At 38.5% G+C, this 22,468-nt stretch overlaps 1 protein-coding gene across 3 annotated transcripts in view; it reads left to right on the top strand.

Annotated features, from left to right (window-relative positions):
• The window catches only part of TOR1AIP1 (torsin 1A interacting protein 1), a 38,035-nt gene that overhangs the window by 1,107 nt on the left and 14,460 nt on the right, over positions 1-22,468 (top strand). For all 3 annotated transcript variants that reach the window (XM_063810734.1, XM_063810732.1, XM_001143381.8), the window contains 5 exons: positions 1,637-1,714; positions 6,254-6,313; positions 17,049-17,090; positions 18,222-18,308; positions 20,889-20,945. In XM_063810734.1, coding sequence (XP_063666804.1) covers positions 1,637-1,714; positions 6,254-6,313; positions 17,049-17,090; positions 18,222-18,308; positions 20,889-20,945 — 324 coding nt within the window. The remainder of the gene's footprint in view (positions 1-1,636; positions 1,715-6,253; positions 6,314-17,048; positions 17,091-18,221; positions 18,309-20,888; positions 20,946-22,468) is intronic.

Genomic DNA, 22,468 nt, shown 5'->3' with positions numbered 1-22,468 from the left:
AGCTCATGCCCGCCTGGGTACTAAGTACTGGGATTGGCTAAAGGGTATTCCTCAGCCCCCTCTGGACTTGTGCCGCCGTGCAAGGGCCACCCTGACCCGCAGCGGGGAAGGAAGCGCCGACCGGAGGAGTGGAAAGATGGTCGTGTGGAGCGACCCGGGCAGGGCTGGGGCGCTCTGCCCAACATCGGGCATCAATTTAGGGGAGTCAGAGCTGCCTTTTTCTGCAGGCCTTCACGAGGGGACAGCGAATTACTGCAGGGTCGGTTTCATTTCGGTTCCCTCTACCCTGCGGATGTTTCTACAGAAACCACTTCCATTTCCTTCTTTAACGCTCGCGGGCCAGAGTCCCCAGCTGAGGATCTAACCTTTCAGTCTTTTTCCCTCCTCACCCAGGTGGGCAGAGAGGAAGGAGAAATTTTGTGAGTGGGCATTTCGAGGGATTGCTGAGTTTAGTGAATTGATTTGAGACCTCACCCAATACTTTCAGCGAAATGGGGTAACTCATTTTTCCTGAACTGATGTTCCCCAGTGTTTGATAAACTTGAGCTGATTGCTGTTTCTCCAGTGTGGTGGTCCCTGCCAAAAATCTGCCACTTTGGTGGCCGTCACTGTAACCTCAAGTAGTCTGGCAAATCAGACTGACAAAGTAACCTGAAAAACAAGACTATTAATTAGAGTTTTCGTCTAAATGGACAAAAGGGATGCTGACAAAGTGAGTGTATAGTGTTAGGTAAGTCATAGGTGAATCCGTTTCCTTAATCTATCCTCTCCCACCCTGCCCCCCCATTTTAGGACCTAACACTGAGTCACAGATGAAGTTTCATGTTAATCCCATGTAAGGCACCTGTGAGGTAAAAATCAGCGGACCTGAGTCACAATGGGATGACATAGTTTGTGGTAGACTATTGATATGCGGAGGAGTGGGTTTTCAGCTTAGAGCACGGTGATAGGCTGCAAGTTTACCTGCTGACTCGTGAAGGTACTGACAGATTTGAAGACTTGATTTTGGAAACTTTATGTTAAAGTTATGTCAGTTATTTTTGGGTGTAGCAACTGAAGACAGTTTAGCCCATATATGTGTTAGTTTTTTCTCTTAAGATTACAAAGTTTTTGCAGACAAGGAGCCTATCATATATTTGATAGTAATTTAAGTACTTGGTTTAATTCAGTATTTTTCAGTACCTGGAAGAATGCTTTGTACATGGTAGGCAAAAAATATGTTACATTGTATTGAGTTCCACAGAGCCTAGTGCAGTTATACAGGCTAACTTTTTTTTAACAAGTAAACAATTTACCCCTATTTTATTAAATCTTTAAGGATCTAAACATTTTTCACTCTTCTGCTTTCTTCCACATCATTTGTGACTCTCTACCCCATCTTTTTGATTTTCTGAAGTAATATATTTTTGTAAAACAACAATGGCAAATATTATTATATTCTGTTGAATTCATTTCTGTCTCAAGAGGAGTTCTGACTAGTATATTTCCTAAGTTTTGGTAAACCTAACCACCTGTTTCTAAAGAAACGAATTTCTTGCATTTTTGCTTATGTATTGTTACAAAAATGCATAATCTGTGCCATGATCTCCCAGGTCATATATTCTGAATTTTAACTCTTGTTACGTCTGTTTTTTAGAAGATGAAGCATCTTCCCAAACTGATTTAAGCCAAACGATCTCAAAGAAAACTGTCAGGAGCATACAAGAGGCTCCAGGTAAGAATAGTTAACTTTTTGTTTTTCTCCTTACCTACCAACTTTTTAAATGTTCATTGAATTAAGCAATGTAAGTATGTGTAAAGAAAAGACAAGGGCAGACACGTGAGTACTCAAGAGTACCAGCCACCCATATAACCTTGTAAGATAGGTATTATACCAATTTCATAGAAGAGAAAACTGAAACACAGGGAAGCTAAGACAATTCTGTAAGATCACATATGTGACTGAGCCAAAATTCAAACCCAGGTTTGTCTTCTCCAGAGCCCTTTCACTTTCCCCCCAGGTGCCTCACTGTCATTCTCTCATGTCATAACTAGCTACTCAGTAAAGTTTGTTCAATGTCAAATGAATGAATATGTTATACTGCCCTGTGTTTAAAATGGATTAACTTTTCTTCATGGTAAAATCTTGACACAGTGTGATCAGTCTTTTCAGTTTAATACTGTGGTTTATCAAATCTTAAGATGCTATTGACTATAAGAAACACCATCATTGTTTTATGTACCACCTAGCAAGGGAAAATGCTGCCAATTTTTTGGTAATTTGTAGTAATATGCCATAATTATATGATGCATCCCAATTTCAAAGATGTTAAAGTGTTTAAAAAAATTGTCAGAATCAATGTAACATGGAAGTAGGCTACATTTAATAGTTCACTTAAGTTTTAAAAGCTGATTAAAATATTTTAAAAAGCTGGGGAAGGGATCAAGTCCAGTTATTAATGCTTTGGGTTTTAGTTCCATTTAATTTTCAATTTGCTTTTTTTGATATTAGGAAAGTCTCACAATAATAAACAATCATAGCTATTAAAACTGATAATCCTTGGTTTTTAGTACCCAGATCCTGACTTATTTACCTGTTTCTAATAAGATTATGCTTTATAATGTGAACTATTGTATTCTAAACTTAGAATAAGTATGTCTGGTTCAAGTTCAGTTTCAAATAAAAACACCTTTATGCTAATTTTTTTTTCTTTTTTCTTTTTTGAGACAAAGTCTTGCTCTGTTGCTCAGGCTGGAGTGCAGTGGTGCCATCTCCACTCACTGCAACCTCCACCTCCCAGGTTCAAACAATTCTCCTGCCTTAGCCTCCTGAGTAGCTGGGATTACAGACGCCTGACACCACACCTGGCTAATTTTTGTATTTTTAGTAGACATAGGGTTTCACCATGTTGGCCAAGCTGGTCTCGAACTCCTGACCTCAGGTGATCCACCCGCCTTGGCCTCTCAAAGTGCTGGGATTATAGGCATCAGCCACCACGCCTGGCCTATCCTATATTCCTTGAATAGTCTATGTTACTGTGTTAAGATTATAAACTATCTTAGAAAAATGCTTTGAATAATGATGATATAATCAGATTTTCTGGGCCATTTTGGAAAACCATAATCTTGAATTTATTTGCAGTAGATTTTATGATATACCTGGGAAAGAGAAAATGTCTAATTTTAAATCTAGAGTAATTTATAAAAATTATGGAGTTAAGTAAATTGGTATAATGAAGACTACTGAGTGCTAGCCTCTGGACCATTATAAAACTATTAAGTAATAGAATGTCTTGAATAGTCTTTTTGGAGTTTATATTAGGCTCATATTTAAGAACTGCTAATGAGGTACACCATAGCTGCATGAGGTTGTGGCAAGAGCATTGGACCTCAGTGAAGTTACTCACTCATCTTGAGCCTTAGGCCTTTACCTGTGTTATTTGCCCTGCATAACTCACAGGGCCTCTGAAGAAATGAGATAGTACATTTGAAATCACTTTGTACCCGGTAAAACATGCAAGTGAGGTTTTTTTTTTCTCATAGCCCTTTACAAGAGATGTGAAGTTCATACAATTTTGCTTAAGTGTATCCTTTTTCTCAAGAAGCTTATGCTATAAATAGAAATTGAAAATGTTTACCAATATAAATGACAGATTAAATGGAATCTGCACATAGATTACCTGGACTGTATCGATAGCATACTGTGCATTCAGTATTACTAGAAATAAGAGTATGTCTGTCTTTGAGAGGTTTGAGATACTCAGGGTTTTCTTCCTCTAAAAGGTGCTTTTATACTACATCTAATACTTGGCATATTCCCATCCCATGCCTCTTAATGAAAGGAGAGTTTAGGGAATTATTAAATGCTTATAAAGTCTAAGAGAAATTATTTAAATGGAGTCACTCTTTGATGGAGGACTGCTTTAAGTACAAGTTTAAGGTAAAGATAAGCCCTTCTTCCTCATAGAATGATAGACATTCAGTTTAACTTTGATATTCAAAATAGTGCTATAATTGTATATAAGGCTACCGGTGTGGTCTGACAGAAAATTATGCAAAGATGCCCTTACGAATAAAGACCTAGGCCCGGCATGGTGGCTCACGCCTGTAATCCCAGCACTTTGGGAGGCCAAGGTGGGCGGATCACGAGGTCAGGAGTTCGAGACCAGCCTGGCCAATATGGTGAAAACCCCATCTCTACTAAAAATACAAAAACTAGCCAGGCGTGGTGGTGGGCACCTGTAATCCCAGCTACTCGGGAGGCTGAGGCAGGAGAATTGCTTGAACGCGAGAGGCGGAGGTTGCAGTGAGCCGAGATCATGCCACTGCACTCCAGCCTGGGTGATGGAGCCAGAGTCCGTCTAAAAAAAAAAAAAAATACCTAAACCAAAGGACCACCTTATAAAACAACGTAGTAAAAATATCTACATCATTTGGTTATCTTGTTATTGGAAGACTTGAAAATGTTGATTAATTCAGAACAGGAATATAGTTTGAAATCTTCTCGTTTGAAATTCCATAATTGAGTTGTTTTCACTTAAAATAGCCGTTAGGTTGTTTAATCAATTCAGGTTATATATACCTACATAACAGTTATTCTCCTATGGCCAGATTCATTTCTTTCTGGAAATTATGACACTAATTTTATAATCCAAAAATATATTAGGACAAATTCTATTTACTTTTCCAGAAGTTAAATGGGTATTTTTGTTCTACTAGTGTGGTTTCTAGCTAAATAATCAGATAGTTGTTCTTAAATGCTTACTATTTTATCATGAACATTTGCTTCTCTAGCTGCTGTAGTTAGAGCATTCATTCTCCAGATAATTATTGAGCACCTACTTTGTGCCAGTCTCCATGCTTTGATTTGAGGGTGCAGTGGTGAACAAAAGCAGACAAGTGAGGAAGCCTCCTACCAAAGAAGGGTACTTGGTATTTTGTTCTCTCATACCTCTCTCTGGTACCCTGTGTCTTTCAAGTACTTTACTTGGCTATGGGCTATGTATATAGTAGCACATGCAGGAAATGCTTCTTAAATGAAAAGATGGGAACTGAAGTAGTGATTGATGTCTGTAGAGTCAGTTTGATTAAACATAGCTTAGTAAAAGCAGACAAACCAAAAACAGATTTTAGGTTTTAATTAAACCTGAAAAGGCTAGAAGTATAGAGAAGAAAAAGAGGAAGGTAGTTGTAATATGTGGAGTAACAGGAACTAAAATTTGCCTTTATTATCATGTGTGCAGGGTTTTTGTTTTTGCTTTAAAGAGACAGAGTCTCACTGTCACCCAGGCTGGCGTGCAGTGCAGTTATACTGCAGCCACAAACTCCTGGACTCAAGCTATCATCCTCCTGCCTTCGCCTCCCAAATAGCTGGGATTACAGGCACACACCACTATGCCCAGACAGGGTCTCAGTATGTTGCCCAGGCTGGCAAGATTTATTTTTAAAGATATCGATATAAGTTCTAAATACTTGATGTGTGAAATACTGAGATAGATATTTCATAGAATTTTAGAGCTGGAATATTTAAGGGGATCATCAAAGTTCCAGAATGTGGTTTTTGCAACTCAGAGCTAAGACATAATGCTTTTTTATACAGATGAATGAAACAAAACATAATAGAATCCAAATTTTGATACATGTTTGGTTTTAGAATATGTTATGTGAGGTACTTGGAGAAAACATACTTTTATAGGTGGTTTTCTAGACTAAAATTAACATTTTAATAGGATCGGCTTCTCTGCTATCCCTATGCTATTGAACTATAGATGGTCTAAAATAAACCCTGGCCCACATTAATGTTTTTATTTAAAATTAATTTGCATTTCTTCAACACAAGGTTAAATAGAATGAGCGTATTGAATCTCAGGATGTTAACCCTAAAATTAAAATATTCCATAAATAATCCACAATGAGGGTCAGTCACAAATGGAATAGATAATTGAGTTGGTACCATAATACAGATTTTGGTTCTTAATTGAGCAATTTAGAAGAATTTTATTTAGTATTTCTTTCCTTCCTACAGCTACGGTTTGCTGAGAAAAAATGCAAATTTCTCCATCAAGACTATAAATTTTATATGGCAGGAAACTTGTCTCTAGTTCACTATCATCACTAGTTCACAACAGTTGTCACTTAGAAAGCTTGTCTCTACTTCTCTAGCATAAATAAAAGCTCTGTAAACCTTTGTTGAATAAATAAGGGATGATCATGTAATAAAGCTAGTATGTTTCACATTTTATATATTTTTAAATGTTTTCTCTTCCTATATTAGCAGTGAGTGAAGATCTTGTAATCAGGTTACGTCGACCCCCTCTAAGATACCCAAGATCTGGTAAGAGATTGTTTGTCTGTTGGTTTACCTTTGTTATAAATACAGTTTTATTTTTAAATATGGTTGTACATGTATTCATATGATTCAGAACTTAAAAGTTACTGTAAATATACATTAAAAAATCTCCCTGTCCCCTCTGTCGTTCAGCCAGCCAGTCTCTCTTCATCAAAAGCAACCAATGTTGTCAGTTTATATTTTTTGGAGATATACAGAAATTCATGGATGAAATTATCTTGTCCTTTTTATAATACAAATTTTGGCTTTATAAACTCTCATTTCTGTCTTTTTTTTTTTTTAATTTGAGACAAGATCTCGCTCTGTCATCCAGGCTGGAGTGCAGTGGCACAACCAGGGCTGACTGCAGTCTCAATCTCTCTGGCTCAAGCAGTCCTCCTGCCTTAGCCCGCCAAGTAGCTGAGACTATGCATCCACCACCACGCCTGGCTGATTTTTGTATCTTTTGTAGAGATGGGGTTTTGCCATGTTACCCACATAATCTCAAACGCCTGGGTAAGTGATCCACCCACCTCAGCCTCCCAAAGTGCTGGGATTACAGGCATGAGCCACGGCACCTGGCTTACTTTTCTGTACTTTCTTGTTTATTTTTACTTAACATATATACAGAGATATTTCTATATTCATATATAAAAAGCTTCCTTTTTTAAAGAGATTGTTTCTTATATATTCCTGTGATTCTTTATGATGATTTTAAACTGTGGTCAGGGACTTTATTCTTCCAGTATACTGCTAACAAAAAATTCAAGTTGGAGCTCTGTGGCACAGAACGACAAAATGTCCCTCCCTCAGTTATCTTTTTGACTAAAACGATTAAAAGTATTGCCCTGAAATTGATTTCATGACTATGAAGAAAACTAGTAAAGCCACTCCAAGCAGTCTACTTTTACTTCATTTTCCTTGTTTTTTTGGCTCTTAAAGATGCTTTATCATGGGAACTGAAAAGGAAATGTATTTATCTTTATATTAGGCTTCTGTAGCTTCCCATTCTCTTTATCAAAGAATGATGTTGATTTATTTCGATAGATAGTTGACTATCCTTTTAAGTATTCCAGTGGTAAAGATCTACTAAGGTTTTGTTAATGAACCTGTGGTAAAGAACCATATGATGCATTTCCTTTTCAACCCTAATCATTCTCTTGCTATGTCTCTTGCAGATTCGACATACAAAACAAATAGAAATACTAAAATGAGTGAATTATGTTCGTTTATTTCTATTCTTTTTTTTTTCCAGGCAGGGTCTCACTCTCACCCAGGCTGGAGTGCGGTGGCGTGATCTTGGCTCACTGCAGCCTCCTCCTCCTATTGTAGTCCCAGCTACTCTGGAGGCTCAACTGAGCCTCCTACTTCAGCCTCTGGAGTAGCTGGAACTACAGTCATGCATCACCATGCCAGGCTGATTCCTGTGTTTTTTATAGAGATGGGGTTTCACCATGTTGCCCAGGCTAGTCTCGAATTCCTGGGCTCTAGCAATCCACCCGCTTTGGCCTCCCAAAGTGCTGGGATTATTGGCATGCACAACTGCGCCCAACCGTATGTCTAATTCTTACAAGGTCTCTTTGAGGGTCCAGATTAATAGAATACAAGAGTATATATATCTAGTCATTGGCTTGAGAATACTAATTTATTATGTCAGCTTGTGGGGACACAGTCCCTATGACTAGGACCTCCCATAAACAGCCTTGGTTTTTGTTGTCTGTAATTATGCCTATGTTATTGCTTAAATTCATATAAAAACATGTAATCAATTTAGTCCTGCTAGTCTTCATTAAATTCACACTATTAGGAAAAAGGAGATAACAACTTACCAATTAAGGTTTTTCTCTTGATTTATTTTTTGTTTTTGTTTTTCTGAGACAGAGTCTTGCTCTGTCACCCAGGCTATAGTACAGTGGTGTGATCTCGGCTCACTGCAACCTCTGCCTCCCAGGTTCAAGCAATTCTCCTGCCTCAGCCTCCCAAGTAGCTGGGATTACAGGTGCCCACCACCACGCCCAGCTACTTGTTTTGTATTTTTAGTAGAGACAGGGTTTCACCATGTTGGCCAGGCTGGTTTCAAACTCCCTGACCTTGTGATCTACCCCACTTGGCCTCCCAAAGTGCTGGGATTACAGGCATGAGCCACCACGCCCGGCCTTTCTCCTTGATTTTTATTTTTATTTTTTATTTTTATTTATTTATTTATTTTTATTTTCTTGAGACAGGCTCTTGCTCTGTCACCCAGGCTGGAGTGCAATGGCGTGATCTTGGCCCACTGCAACTTCTGCCTCCCTGGTTCAAGTGATTCTCCTGCCTCAGCCTTTCAAGCAGCTGGGATTACAGATGACCACCATGACACCCAGCTAATTTTTGTATATTTAGTAGAGATGGGGTTTCACCATGTTGGTCAGGCTGGTCTCAAACTCCTGACCTCAAGCAATCCACCTGCCTCGGCCTCCCAAAGTTTTGGGATTATAGGCGTGAGCCACCACACCTGGCCCTTTCTTCATTTAGAAAGTGAATTCGATACGTTGTTCACAGTAAGTTCAGTGTCCTTTGCTGTAATACGTTCGTTGAACGAGTTTTAATTCATTTCAGTGTCTGCCTGGCTATAGGACATGACATACCATGATTTGTGGTTTTAAATGAATCTACGTTGAATGTTGTTAGACTTAGTTTTTTTTACATTTTAATTATTTTCTAAATTTGAAGATGAGCCAAAAGGGAAACGCTTCATTTTTCTTTATAAATCATTGTACCTTCCTCTAATTCATCTTTCACTTAAGTTCAGGCCACTTCTTTAGAGACTTAAAAAAGCTTTTTAGGCTGGGTGTGGTGGCTCACGCCTATAATCCCAGCACTTTGGGAGGCTGAGGTGGGCAGATCACCTGAGGTCAGGAGTTCAAGACCAGCCCGGCTGGCATGGCAAAACCCCGTCTCTACTAAAAGTACAAAATTAGCCAGGCGTGGTGGTGCTGTGCACCTGTAACCCCAGCTGCTTGAGAGGCTGAGGCAGGAGAATCACTTATACCCAGGAGGCAGAGGTTGCAGTGAGCCGCGATCACGCCATTGCACTCCAGCCTGGGCAAAAAGAGTAAAACTCTGTCTCAAACAAAAAAAAAAAACTTTTTTGGGAGGCCAAGGCGGGCAGATCGCAAGGTCAGGAGACTGAGATCATCCTGGCTAACACGGTGAAACCCCGTCTCTACTAAAAAATACAAAAAATTAGCCGGGCATCGTGGCGGGTGCCTGTAGTCCCAGCTACTTGGGAGGCTGAGGCAGGAGAATGGCGTGAACTCGGGAGGTGGTGCTTGCAGTGAGCCAGGATTGCGCCACTGCACTCCAGCCTGGGGGACAGAGCGAGACTCCGTCTCAAAAAAAAAAAAAAAACTTTTTGAAAAAGAGAACTTGGAACTGAAATAACCTAACACTCTTTGCTAGATCATTTTTATAAGCACCTTGTAATAAAAACTTTGTTTTTTATTGTCTGAAATTATGTCATATTATTTAAATTCATTTTTTTGTGTGATTGTAAATTTAAAAAAGAGATTTTCATTTTAAAGTAATTTTCTGTGGGTTTAATAGAAAGAATGAGGCTGGGTGCGGTGGCCCATGCCTATAATCCCAGCGCTTTGGGAGGCCGAGGCGGGTGTATCACCTGAGGTCAGGAGTTTGAGACCAGCCCAGCCAACATAGTGAAACCCTGTCTCTACTAAAAATACAAAAAATTAGTCAGGCATGGTGGTGGGCACCTGTAATCCTAGCTACTTGGGAGGCTGAGGCAGGGAGAATTGCCTGAACCGGGGAGGTGGAGGTTGCAGTGAGCCGAGATTGCGCCATTGCACTCCAGCCTGGGCGACAGAGCGAGATTTGGTCTCCAAAAAAAAAAAAAAAAACAAACAAACAAAAAAAACAAAGAATGACATTTTTCAATTCCTTTATAGTAATGTTAGTACACCTTGGAGTATATGAAATGGCCATTCGTGGAGCTTGAATACTAGTGATATCACCAGACTATTCTTTGCTCTCTCCTGCTGCCCCACTCTTGACTCTGTTCTCAAAAGCGTGATTGGCATCGAATAGTCTTTTTTTTCTTTTTTGAGACAGAGTCTCAATCTGTCACCCACGCTGGACTGTAGTGGTGCGATCTCAGCTCACTGCAACCTCCACCTCCCAGGCTTAAGCGATTCTCCTGCCTCAGCCTCCCAAGTAGCTGGGATTACAGGCACATGACACCATGCCTGGCTAATTTTTGTATTTTTAGCAGAGGCAGCATTTCACCATGTTTGCCAGGTTGGTCCTGAACTCCTGACCTCAAATGATCCACCTTCCTTGGCCTCCCAAAGTGCTGGGATTTACAGGCATGAGCCACCATGCCCAGCAGATAGTCTTAAAACTATCTGTACCAGGGGTTAGCAAGCTACCGCTTCTGGGTGAAATTGGCCTACAATCTTTTTAATCAGCCCATGAACTAAGAAGGAATTTTTACACTGCTGAAAAAGACAAAGCATGTAACAGAGACCTTATGTGACTCACAAAGCTTAAAATATCTACTATTTAGTCCTTTATAAAAAAAGTTTGCTGACCCCTGATTTATACTGATGGCAAGAATAAAGACAACAAGGCCGGGCACGGTGGCTCACACCTGTAATCCCAGCACTTTGGGAGGCAGAGGCGGGCGGATCACGAGGTCAGGATATTGAGACCACGGTGAAACCCCATCTCTACTAAAAATACAAAAAATTAGCTGGGCGCAGTGGCGGGCGCCTGTAGTCCCAGCTACTTGGGAGGCTGAGGCAGGAGAATGGCGTGAACCCGGAAGGCAGAGCTTGCAGTGAGCCGAGATCCCGCCACTGCACTCCAGCCTGGGCAACAGAGCGAGACTCCGTCTCAAAAAAAAAAAAGAATAAAGACGACAAATCACGCAAATGGTCATTTGTTTGTTGTCAGAGTAAATTCAGGAGTTATATACTTGCTCGAACATATATTTATTACAACACTCCATACTAGGTTGTACCCAGAGCACAAGAAGAAAGGAAACAAGCTGGGCCTGGTGGCTCGTGCCTGTAATCCCAGCACTTTGGGAGGCTGAGGTGGACGGATCACCTGAGGTCAGAAGTTCAAGACTAGCCTGGCCAACATGGTGAAACCCTATCTCTACTAAAATTACAAAAAATTAGCCAATTGTGGTGGCAGGCACCTGTAATCCCAGCTACTTGGGAGGCAGGCAGGAGAATCGCTTGAACCTGGGAGGTGGAGGTTGTAGTGAGCCGAGATCGTGCCATTGCACTCCACTGTGGGCAACAAGAGCAAGACTCCATCTCAAAAAAAAAAAGAAAGAAAGGAAACAATGACTCCTGTGTTCTATCCAGTATTCCTTTGAGAAAGCACAGTAGTCTTATTTATATTTTCATGTCTTTGTCCCCAGACAAAACACAAAGTAAGCCAAGTTTATGTTTTCTTGAGTGGCCTTTGCTCCTCACACCAAGTACCTCCCACAAATTTATAGGAATAGCAAAATCTACAGGAGAAATGTAGATGCTTTGGCACCTGGGCTTTCAAAATAACTAGGGAATTTTATAAGTTGTAAAAGGCCGGGTTATACCTAAGGTTTGAATTCCTTAAAAACTGTGGCCAAGTAAAAGAAAGTAAACAAAGTGGCACAATTAATGCTTGGTTTTCACTAGAGGGGATGACTGTTAAGTGATCTATCTTAAACATAAAGACCTCGGACTTCTGAAAGTAGCTTTTCCTAATTGGTTGAGGTTACTGGAAAATATAACACCTTCTTAAACAGCATGTTTAATTACCATTTGTCTATATATTTGCTAAAGCCACAGCCTTTATGATTTCTTTAATAATGTTTTAATATTAAGGATTTTTTGCTCAAAATATGATTTTAATTCTCAAAGCTTCTGTATGAACATTGGGAAGAGTAATACCTTTTTTAAAAAAGTATTTTTTTAAGGCCAGGCATGGTGGCTCATGCTTGTAATCCTAGCTGTTTGGGAGGCCAAGGCAGGTGGATCGCTTGAACCCAGGAATTTAGCCTGGGCAATGTGGCGAAACCTCGTCTCTACGAAAAAATGCAACTGTTAGCTGGGTGTGGTGGCACGTGCCTATATTCCCAGTTACTTGGGAGGCTGAGTCTGGAGGATCACTTGAACCCAGGACGCAGAGGTTTCAGTGAGCAGAGATTGTGCCACTGCACTCCAGCCTAGGCGACAAAAAGAGACCTTGTCTCAGAAAAAAGAGGCTGGGCACGGTGTCTCACGCCTGTAATCCCAGCACTTCGGGAGGCCGAAGCAGGTGGATCACCTGAGATCAGGAGTTCAAGACCAGCCTGGCCAACATGGCGAAACCCCGTCTCTACTAAAAATACAAAAATTAGCCGGGCATGGTGGCACAAGCCTGTAGTCCCAGCTACTCGGGAAACTGAGGCAGGAGAATCACTTGAACCCGGGAGGCAGAGGTTGCAGTGAGCCGACATTGCACCACTGCACTCCAGCCTGGGTGACAGAGTGAGACTCTGTCTCAAAAAAAAAAAGCAAAAACAAAAAACAAAATCTAATGCTTTAACTTTCGACATGTAGCAGCCAAGTTTAAAATAGAGGTAGGTGAAAAACAAAAGAGGGAAATGAAATTAAAGCTTATGTAGTCATGGCTACTGATTCATCATCAGATCGCACTTAAATATTTATTTCCATTCTTTGCAGCTTGGGTAAAAAGGTGGAATGTTTAAAACCTTGCAGGTATCTAATTATTAAGCACTAATTTCAGACTTTTTCTTAAGTTGCTAAGTAACGTTAATCATAGTATGAGAAATATTAGCAAAAATCTGGACTGAACATCTTTATTCTATAATCATAAAATCTATTTTATTCATGGAACAAACTTTTTTTATTTTTATTTTTTTTGAGACAGGGTCTCACTCTGTCACCCAGGCTGGAGTGCAGTAGCGTGATCTCGGCTCACTGCAACCTCTGCCTCAAAGTGCTGGGATTACAAGGCATGAGCCACCATGCCCAGCCAAACATTTTTAAACACCTTCTTTATGTCAGTGACCGACCTAAGTGCTAGGATCATAAATAGCCATTCAGGTTTTTTTTTTCCTACCTCTTAGATGTACGTGATGTAATGGAAGAGAAAAACAAGTTTACAAATCTTTTTTTTTTTTAAGTGCTGAAATAGTGACATATGTCTGCGGGATCCTAGACGAGAAGCACCCTACTCAGTGGAAGAGGTTGAGGTGGTTTTATGAGTTGGAAATGACATTTGGATTGAATTTTGAGGGATGAATAGCAGGCAGAATGAGGACGGAGACTTGCAAATACTACAGTTTGCTTTATAATAGACATTTTACCTTTAGAGAGCATGCAATATGAGAAATTAAAGTCTTTTATATTATAGACAATACTCTCACACTAGCCATAATTCTTTATCTGAGACATTAAATAATGTTTAGAATGACATTCGAAATCATAGCAGGCTTGGGTTTCTTGAGCTTTGTTTACCAGAATGAAAACCTTGTTTTAAAATGTATCTGTAGCCAAGACAGTAGATAACCTGATTCAATAATGATTGATTGTTAAATCTACGGGGATTATTATTATTTAAGATCTAATTCATAGATATTATTGGATTATAAAACACAAAATAGTACTTTTTTTGTTTTTAGTGATGGGATCAAGATAGCATTGCATAACTAGTTATTCTTGTTTTGAATACTATTGATAAATATTTGTTAGGAACATAGAATTCTAAAAAAGGATCTTTAGTTACTAGATTAAATCCAAAAGTCTGAAAAGTGTTGAAAAATGGATAGAATCCATGATTTATTAGATACTTCAAATATAATAACATGTTAGAAGTATTAAAATCAAATGGGGAGCTCCCTTATGTAAGCTGGCTAAAAAATAATTATTAAACCATCTCTCCATGCTAATTAGATAACACATAGATAAGCAGAAAAAAGATTGAATTTTAGGCAACTTGATATATGGAGAAATGACTGTTAAATGAATTGGCTCTAGACAAATTGACCTGGAACTTCAAATGTGTACAGAAATAAAACATATCTTCAAATGTATACAGATAAAACATACCTATCGAAAAAAGGGATTACTGTATTAGTCATACTACTGTACTGTGTACTGTACTGTACTATTCTGATAGCTCAACAAATGAATGTAAATCTCCAACATATCTTTTCCATTATTATAGATTCTAAAATCTATTCAGCCTTAGTTAAAGAGGTTTTGTCTACCATATAATTTTTAGAGTAACTATGTAAAACATAACACTGAAATATAAATGGGACCTTAGTAAAGCCTACTGTATTACATGAATTACACTTAGAAGTTTGTTGGAACCTCTCATATTAGGAAAAGTTCAGCTGTCAGCCATTTCTTTATTCATCTATTCAAAAAATTGGCCAAGTGCAGTGGCTCATACCTGTAATGCCAGCACTTTGGGAGGCTGAGGCAGGCAGATTACTTGAGCTCAAGAGTTCGAGACCAGCCTGGGCAACATGGCAAACAAAACCTTGTCTCTACAAAAAGTATAAATATTAGCAGGGTGTGGTGACATGTGCCTGTAGTCCCAACTACTCAGGAGGCTGAGGTGGAAGGATGGCTTGAGCCTGGGAGGGAGGGATTGCAGTGAGCCAAGATCACACCACTGCACTCCAGCCTGGACGACAGAACCAAACCATGTCTCAAAAAAAAAAAAAAATTATTGATTGTTTACTATGTGCTGTTATGAACAAGACTGATGAGGTGGTAGGATTGTAATAGACTGGAAGTCAGAAGAACCTCCGGTCTTCTGGCTTTTTTTATTATTAAATTAGACCTATACCCTTAGACAAGTCACTTGATATCTATGAACCTTACTTATGAAAATCTTCCCTTATGATGAGATGGGAATCAGATGACATTCATGAAGGGTTTTTTGAAAATCAAATAGCATCATGCAAATATTAAGGACTTAGCATTTTAAGATAATAACAAAAATATGATTATTGATTCTTAAGAAAGCATCTTGTATTTGCATGCTATGTGAATAGTTACGTAAATGAATAAAGTAAAACTGCTATACAAAAATATGAAGTACTATAATAATTATGCACTTAGAGAATAAAACTTCAAAAAGAGAACAATACCTTTTTGTAGGAATGGAAATATTAATTAAAAATTTTTGGCCAGCTGTGGAGCTCATGCCTGTATTACAGTCTCAGTACTTTAAGAGACCAAAGTGCTGGGATTACAGGCTAGGAGATGGGAGGATTGCTTGAGGCCAGGAGTTTGAGACCATCCTGGTCATGATGTAAAACCCCATCTCTTGTTTTAAATTAAAATCTTAAAAAATATTTTTTTGTTTGACTTTTCCTTTTTCTCCCTCAAAAAAGAGAAAAAGAAAGGACAGTGTTCCTAAGAAACCTAGAGCAAAATAGTACTTAATACACCAGAGTCTAGCTCTTTAAGAGTAACATGGTGTTATCAGCAGTTTTCTCTGGGTTAGTTTTTTTTTTTTAAATAAAAAAATGTTGGCAAATATATTTCAGATACTGATTTGCACTTGCCACTGTCAAGAGGAAGTATTTTCAGTGGAACTCAAAGCTTGACTAGTATTATACTAATCTAATTAAATGGATTTAAAATAAATATTTTCAAATTCACCATATAATGTGTTAGCAGTTGCTTTCTATAATACTATTGTCCCTTTTAATAAGCAAATTGAGGTTAAAATCAGTAGAGATAAAAGCTGAAATTTTCTCAGCTTTGTTGAAGAAGTCTAAATCATGCTACTTCTCTACATATGATCCTTCAGCGATATTTTAACCCAATTGTGAAATACCTGCATTTGGGTACATCTCACTATTTTTTTTTTTAAGTTTCAGAATAGCCCATGTAAAAATACTATGTTCCAAGTTTATTTGATGTGTTTTGCTTATTTATTTTTGTTCAAATTCTCTTTTGCACTGGAAAACAGTGACATACATGGACCCGCCAGAACTAGACGTTTCTTTACCTTTCTTCCTCTTTGGATACACCAATGCTCGAAAGAACTGGGTTATCAGTCCAGTTAGTGTAGTTGGTTTTTAAAGGGAGTATAGGGGATTTGGCAAATAAGAGAATGAGAATATAGCAAACCTATACACACTAGAATATTTGTCAATGTAGAATTTAATGTTTTTTTTGCATACAAAGGTTACATTTTAGAGTAAAAATAGACCGGTGACTGAAGGAAAATTAAGCACTTCATTTCCTTTTTTTGTTTGAGACAGAGTCTTGCTCTGTCGCCCAGGCTGGTATACAGTGGCGTGATCTCGGCTCACTGCAACCTCTGCTTCCCAGGTTCAAACTATTCTCCTGCCTCAGCCTCCCGAGTAGCTGGGATTACAGGCACACACCACCACTCCTGGCTGATTTTTGTATTTTTAGTGGAGACAGGGTTTCACCATGTTGACCAGGCTGGTCTCAAACTCCTGACCTCAAGTGATCCACCCACCTCGGCCTCCCAAAGTGCCGGAATTATAGGCGTGAGCCACTGCACCCGGCCAATTCTTAGTGATTTAACAGAAAAAGAATTTATTTAATGTGTCCTCATGTTCATTTTCCTAAACGAGATGCTCTTTTATTTATTTCTAAGCTTTAACTTTTTTCCTAAGCTTTTGTTTATTCCTAAGCTTTAACTTTTGATGTTATATGTTTAATATTTGATGTATGCTTTTTTCTTCTAGAAGCCACCAGTGTCCAACAGAAGGTCAATTTCTCTGAAGAAGGTATTTTACTTGTAAATATCATATAATATATACTTTAAGTCTTTTTCTTTACATTAGAAGCCATTCTGATAGATATTTAAGAAGTGGGAACAGAGCCGGGGACTGTGGCACATGCCTGTAGTCTCAGCTACTCGGGAGGCTGAGGCAGGAAGATCACTTAAGTCCAGGAATTCTGGGCTGTCTGTAGTGCACTATGCCGATCAGGCGTCTGCACTAAGTTTGGCTTCAATATGGTGACCTCCCGGGAGCGGGGGACCACCATGTTGCCTAAAGAGGGGTGAATCCATTCAGTTCAGAAACGGACCAGGTCAAAACTCCCGTGCTGATCAGTAGTGGGATTGCAACTGTGAATGGCCACTGTACTCCAGCCTGGGCAACCTAGTGAGAGCCCATCTCTTAAAAAAAAAAAAAAAAAGAAGTTAGAACAGAAAATAATGTGTTTTTCTTCAAGAAAAAAAATGCATGCTTATCTGAACTGTTAACTGGGCAGAAATAATAGGACAGATAGAATGAGTGATGACAGCCTTACATTTTAAGCATCTTTTGTCTATTTGGGTTCATTTTAAGCAAAGATAATATTTTCTATTATGGTATTAAAATAATCAGTTTTCCAAATTCTCATAACCAGTTTATGTTTGAAAAGTACAGGAGTAAAATTTAGTTTTTGTTGAAGCTCAGCATAATCTGAGGGTGGTCACTTGCATAATAGAATGTTTGTGTGCAGGTGTGTGTACACTACCCCTCTACCACCAACACACACACACAAATACACATCTGAATTTAACTACACACTAATTATATGTAGTTTTCCTCCCCATAAACTTTTTCCACTGTTTAACGCTCATCTGTTCATTTTTGACTCTACATTAAAGCCTTATAGTTTTTTAGATATTACTCTGAATATTTGTTTAGGAAAGTATTATGTGCCCCAGAGGACACAAATTGAGATAAATTTTAGTTCCTTTGGAACTTTGGGATTCAAAATAATAAGCATGATAAACAAACAGTAGATCTATATCTGATAACTTAAAAGCCTTCTTTTAATGTTAAATTATTTGCTTGGTTTTTTTAAATTCAGATCTTCTGAGCATTAAAATAGACTATATTAGTATATTGTTTACTTCTCTTTAGGAGAAACTGAAGAAGATGATCAAGACAGCTCTCACAGCAGTGTCACTACTGTTAAGGCCAGATCCAGGGATTCTGATGAATCTGGAGGTAATATTGCTTTATATACATATGACTCTTCTCATAGAACTATCTTTGGTATTCCACGAATTTGCTTTTTAAAAAAAACTTTCAAATTTTTATTAATACTTTATAAAAAGTCGTGAATTTTTCTTTAAATATTTATTAAAATTACTGATTTCGTGTGTTCATCCGATTAATACTATGTCATGATATCTAAACAAATCACTTTTAGCTTTTTTTGATATTTGTGGAAAATAAGATATTTTTGTGCTCAAAAGAAGAGTTACTTGTTGTTTTTGAATTTTATAGAGAAACTAATCACATTGCCATTGGGACTGACAACACTATCTGGAGTGTTACTTTTAGGAAGTTTTCATTTAATTAGATAACTAGCTTTATCTCTGGATTTTCAAATTCAAACCAAATTATTAATTAACAAGTTCTGATTGTTTATGTGAATTTAAGTTTATTCAATGAAAGAGTTGACTAAAGAGAGAAAAATACCAGTTTGAGGCTTAAGGTAATGTTGAACAAGACCCTCCCCCCCCAAAAAAAGATAACGCTAAACAAATTTGTAAACTCTGTAAATAATGAGTAATTTTATACTTTAGTCCTGCACTTTCCCTTCACCACCTCCTTAAAATTTCTGTAATTCCAATTCTTTTTTTTTTTTTTTTTTTTTTTTAAGGCAGAGTCTCACTCTGTCACCCATGCTGGAGTGCAGTGGCGCAATGTCGGCTCACTGCAGCCTCTGCCTCCCGGGTTCAAGTGATTCTCCTGCCTCAGCCCCCCAAGCAGGTGGGATTACAGGTGCGCACCACCACATCTGGCTAATTTTTGTATTTTTAGTAGAGATGAGATTTCACCATGTTGGCCAGGCTGGTCTTAAACTCCTGACCTCAGGTGATCCACCTGCCTCTGCCTCCCAAAGTGCTGGGATTACAGGCCTGAGCCACGACGCCTGACCTGTAATTCCTATTCTTTACCTCATCATTTCACTTTAAAAATAAGTACATAAGCTGGTTTGGTTTTTGTTTTTATTTTTTTGAGACAGGATCTCTCTCTGTCACCCAGGTTTGAGTGCAGTGATGCGATCATGGCTCACTGCAGCCTCGACCTCCCAGGCTTAAGCAATTCTCCTGCCTCAGCCTCCCAAAGTGCTGAGATTATAGGTGTGGGCCACCGTGACTGGCATTATACGCTGGTTGTTGGGCATTTGGTATTCTGTGTGTTTCCCACCCTTCCTCATTTTTCCTATGAATTCTTGATACAGAAATGGAGATTTGTAACATGCTGGTAGTGTCTAGCTAGAATTCCTGGGTTCCATTCCTTCACTTTTTAGCTGTTTGCCTTTAGAGAGTTATTTAACTTCTGTGTTCCTCAGTCTTGTCATCTGGATTGTTGTGGGGGTTAAATTAATTCATATATGCAAAGCACTTACCTGGCACATAGTAAACACTAACTAAGTGCTGTTATTAGTGTTCATACATATTACATGAAGCTCTAAAAATTAGAGGTTAATTAAGCCATTTATATAGCCAATAGTTTGCTGCCATTGCTACCAGCATAACTATTTGGAAGTACATAAACCTCAGGTCCTGTGATTGCGCGATCGCACTTCAGCCTGGGCAACAGAGCGAGACTCCATCTCAAAAAAAAAAAATATGGGCACTTCACCTTTTTGTATCAATGTGTCTGTTTCCAAAACAGCAACCTGATCACTTTTAAACTAATTTAGTTATAAATTCTACTTTTATATGGGAAAAAATGTTTTTAAGAAGAGTAGACTGAAAGCAAGGCATGGTGATAGGTACCTATAGTCCCAGATACTGAGGAGGCTGAGGCAGGAGGATCCCTTCAGTTCAAGACCAGCCTGGGCAGTAACGTGAGACTCCATCTCTTAAAAAATAAGAAGAAGAAAGAAAGAAAAAGAGTGTACAAAAATATTGCCCACTTGCAATAAAAATTTAAAGCAAAAATGGATATTAATGACTTCAAGATGATCCACTGTTGTAAACTTTGAAAATTTTCCGCAACTCAAAGGTTTTATTATGTCATTACCTTGGGGCATGTTCTGTATCATAACAATTTTTTAAGTGGCTATTAGCTAATATTTTAGATGTGACATGACTCTTTAGAAACTTTTTTAACCTTTTTTTTTTTTTTTGAGACAGAGTCTCACTCTCTTGTTCAGGCTGGAGTACAGTGGTGCGATCTCGGCTCGCTGCACCTCTGTCTCCCTGGTTCAAGCAGTTCTCCTGCCCTAAGGCCTCCCGAGTAGCTTGGATTACAGGCACGCGCCACCACGCCCAGATAATTTTTGTATTTTTAGTGGAGACGGGGTTTCACCACGTTGGCCAGGATGGTCTCAAACTCCTGACCTCAGGTGATCCGCTTGCCTCAGCCTCCCAATGTGCTGGGATTATAGGCAAGAGCCACTGCACCCAGCCTAGAAATTTTTTAAATAAATTATGCATCCACGTTTTTAACCACCTGGGAGTTACCCAAATATTTTTGCTCTTTTTATTAATTTCTCACTGTTGTCTTGTAAAATGTGCAGTTTAAAAGTTGGATATTATTTATAGTGTACTGTTTTTTATTTTTTAGATAAAACCACCAGATCATCTAGTCAATATATAGAATCATTTTGGCAGTCATCACAAAGTAAGTAAAGCTGTGTTTACAGTGTCTTCCTGTGAGCTTGGTCAAATGATGTTCCTATTTTTGAAGATCCTCTTTTGAAATTTAATGTAAATATTAAACAAGAGGAATAATGAATGCTAAAAAAAACTTATCCGATATCTCTCTACCACTTGACCTTGCTTATTGAGTTATTATTCTCTATACCCAAACCTGAATTTGAACTTAAAAAACAAACAAAAAACTACTACTTCCTGTGATTTGTTGAATGTCTTTGCTAGCAGTATAAATGGGTTGATTGCTTTTATTTTAACAGACTAATGTAGTAGTTTGAGCCTATTTATATGCACTTATTCTAATAAGGACATAAAATTTTATATTAGTACAATTTCAACTCTGTTGTAAAAGTTTGGAAGGATGAATAAATAAGTGATAAAGCACATGTAATAAAAAGTTAATGGCAAGCTTGGTTATGGGTATATAAATATTCATTTCAGTCTTACAACTGAAAATTTTTGTGATCAAATATTGAGAAAATATAACAAAAAAAGATTGGAAAGTCATATACCAAAATGCTAATAATGGTTTGCTTAAGAATCATTGGTGACATTTTTTTAATTTTATTATTTTCTTTTTTCTTTTTTTGAGACAGGTTTTCACTCTGTTACCCAGGCAAGTGTAGTGGTGCGATCATGGTTCACTGTAGCCTCGAACTCCTGGGCTCAAGGGATCCTCCTGCCTCAGTTTCCTGAGTAGCTAAGACTACAGGCACGTGCTACCATGCCCAGCTAATTTTTAAATTTTTTGTAGAGATGGAGTCTCACTATCTTGCTCAGGCTGGTCTCAAACTTTTGGGTGCAAGCATTCCTCCCACATCAGCCTCCCAAAATGCTGGGATTGCAGGTGTGAACCATTGCGCCCAGCCACCTTTATTATTTTGTTACTACTGTTTTTTTCTTTTGACATTTTTAAATCAAGTCTCCCAAAATCTGAGTTAGTTATTAATCAACCAAAAATATCTTTGTATGTAAAAATCTTCAAGAACTTTTTTTTTTCTTCCACATTACTTTCTTTTCTTAAGAAAAAACTTTTGGAAGGCCAGGCATGGTGGCTCATGCCTGTAATCCCAGCACTTTGGGAGGCCATGGCGGGCGGATCACTAGGTCAAGAGACCGAGACCATCCTGGCCAACATGGTGAAACCCCGTCTCTACTAAAAATATAAAAATTAGCTGGGCGTGGTGGCGCGTGCCTGTAGTCCCAGCTACTCGGGAGGCTGAGGCAGAAGAATGGCGTGAACCTGAGGGGGCAGTGCGGAGCTTGCCGTGAGCCGAGATTGTGTCACTGCACTCCAGCCTGGGCGACAGAGTGAGACCCTGTCTCAAGAAAAAAGAAAAAAAGAAAAAGCCTTTGGAAATCTTTTTTAAAATCATTGTATTTATAGAATTCAATTTTATATTTTTTATTTTAATTTTTAGTAGGTTCTGGGTTTGTGACTATAAAATGAGACATAAAATGAATTAGCTGCTGGGAAAAAATCAGTTGTGG

Source organism: Pan troglodytes, chromosome 1, assembly GCF_028858775.2.
Source record: "Pan troglodytes isolate AG18354 chromosome 1, NHGRI_mPanTro3-v2.0_pri, whole genome shotgun sequence".
In the NCBI taxonomy this organism is placed as follows: Eukaryota; Metazoa; Chordata; class Mammalia; order Primates; family Hominidae; genus Pan; species Pan troglodytes.
Note: the sequence above shows the minus strand (reverse complement) of the source record. Positions and strands in the feature narration are given on the sequence as shown.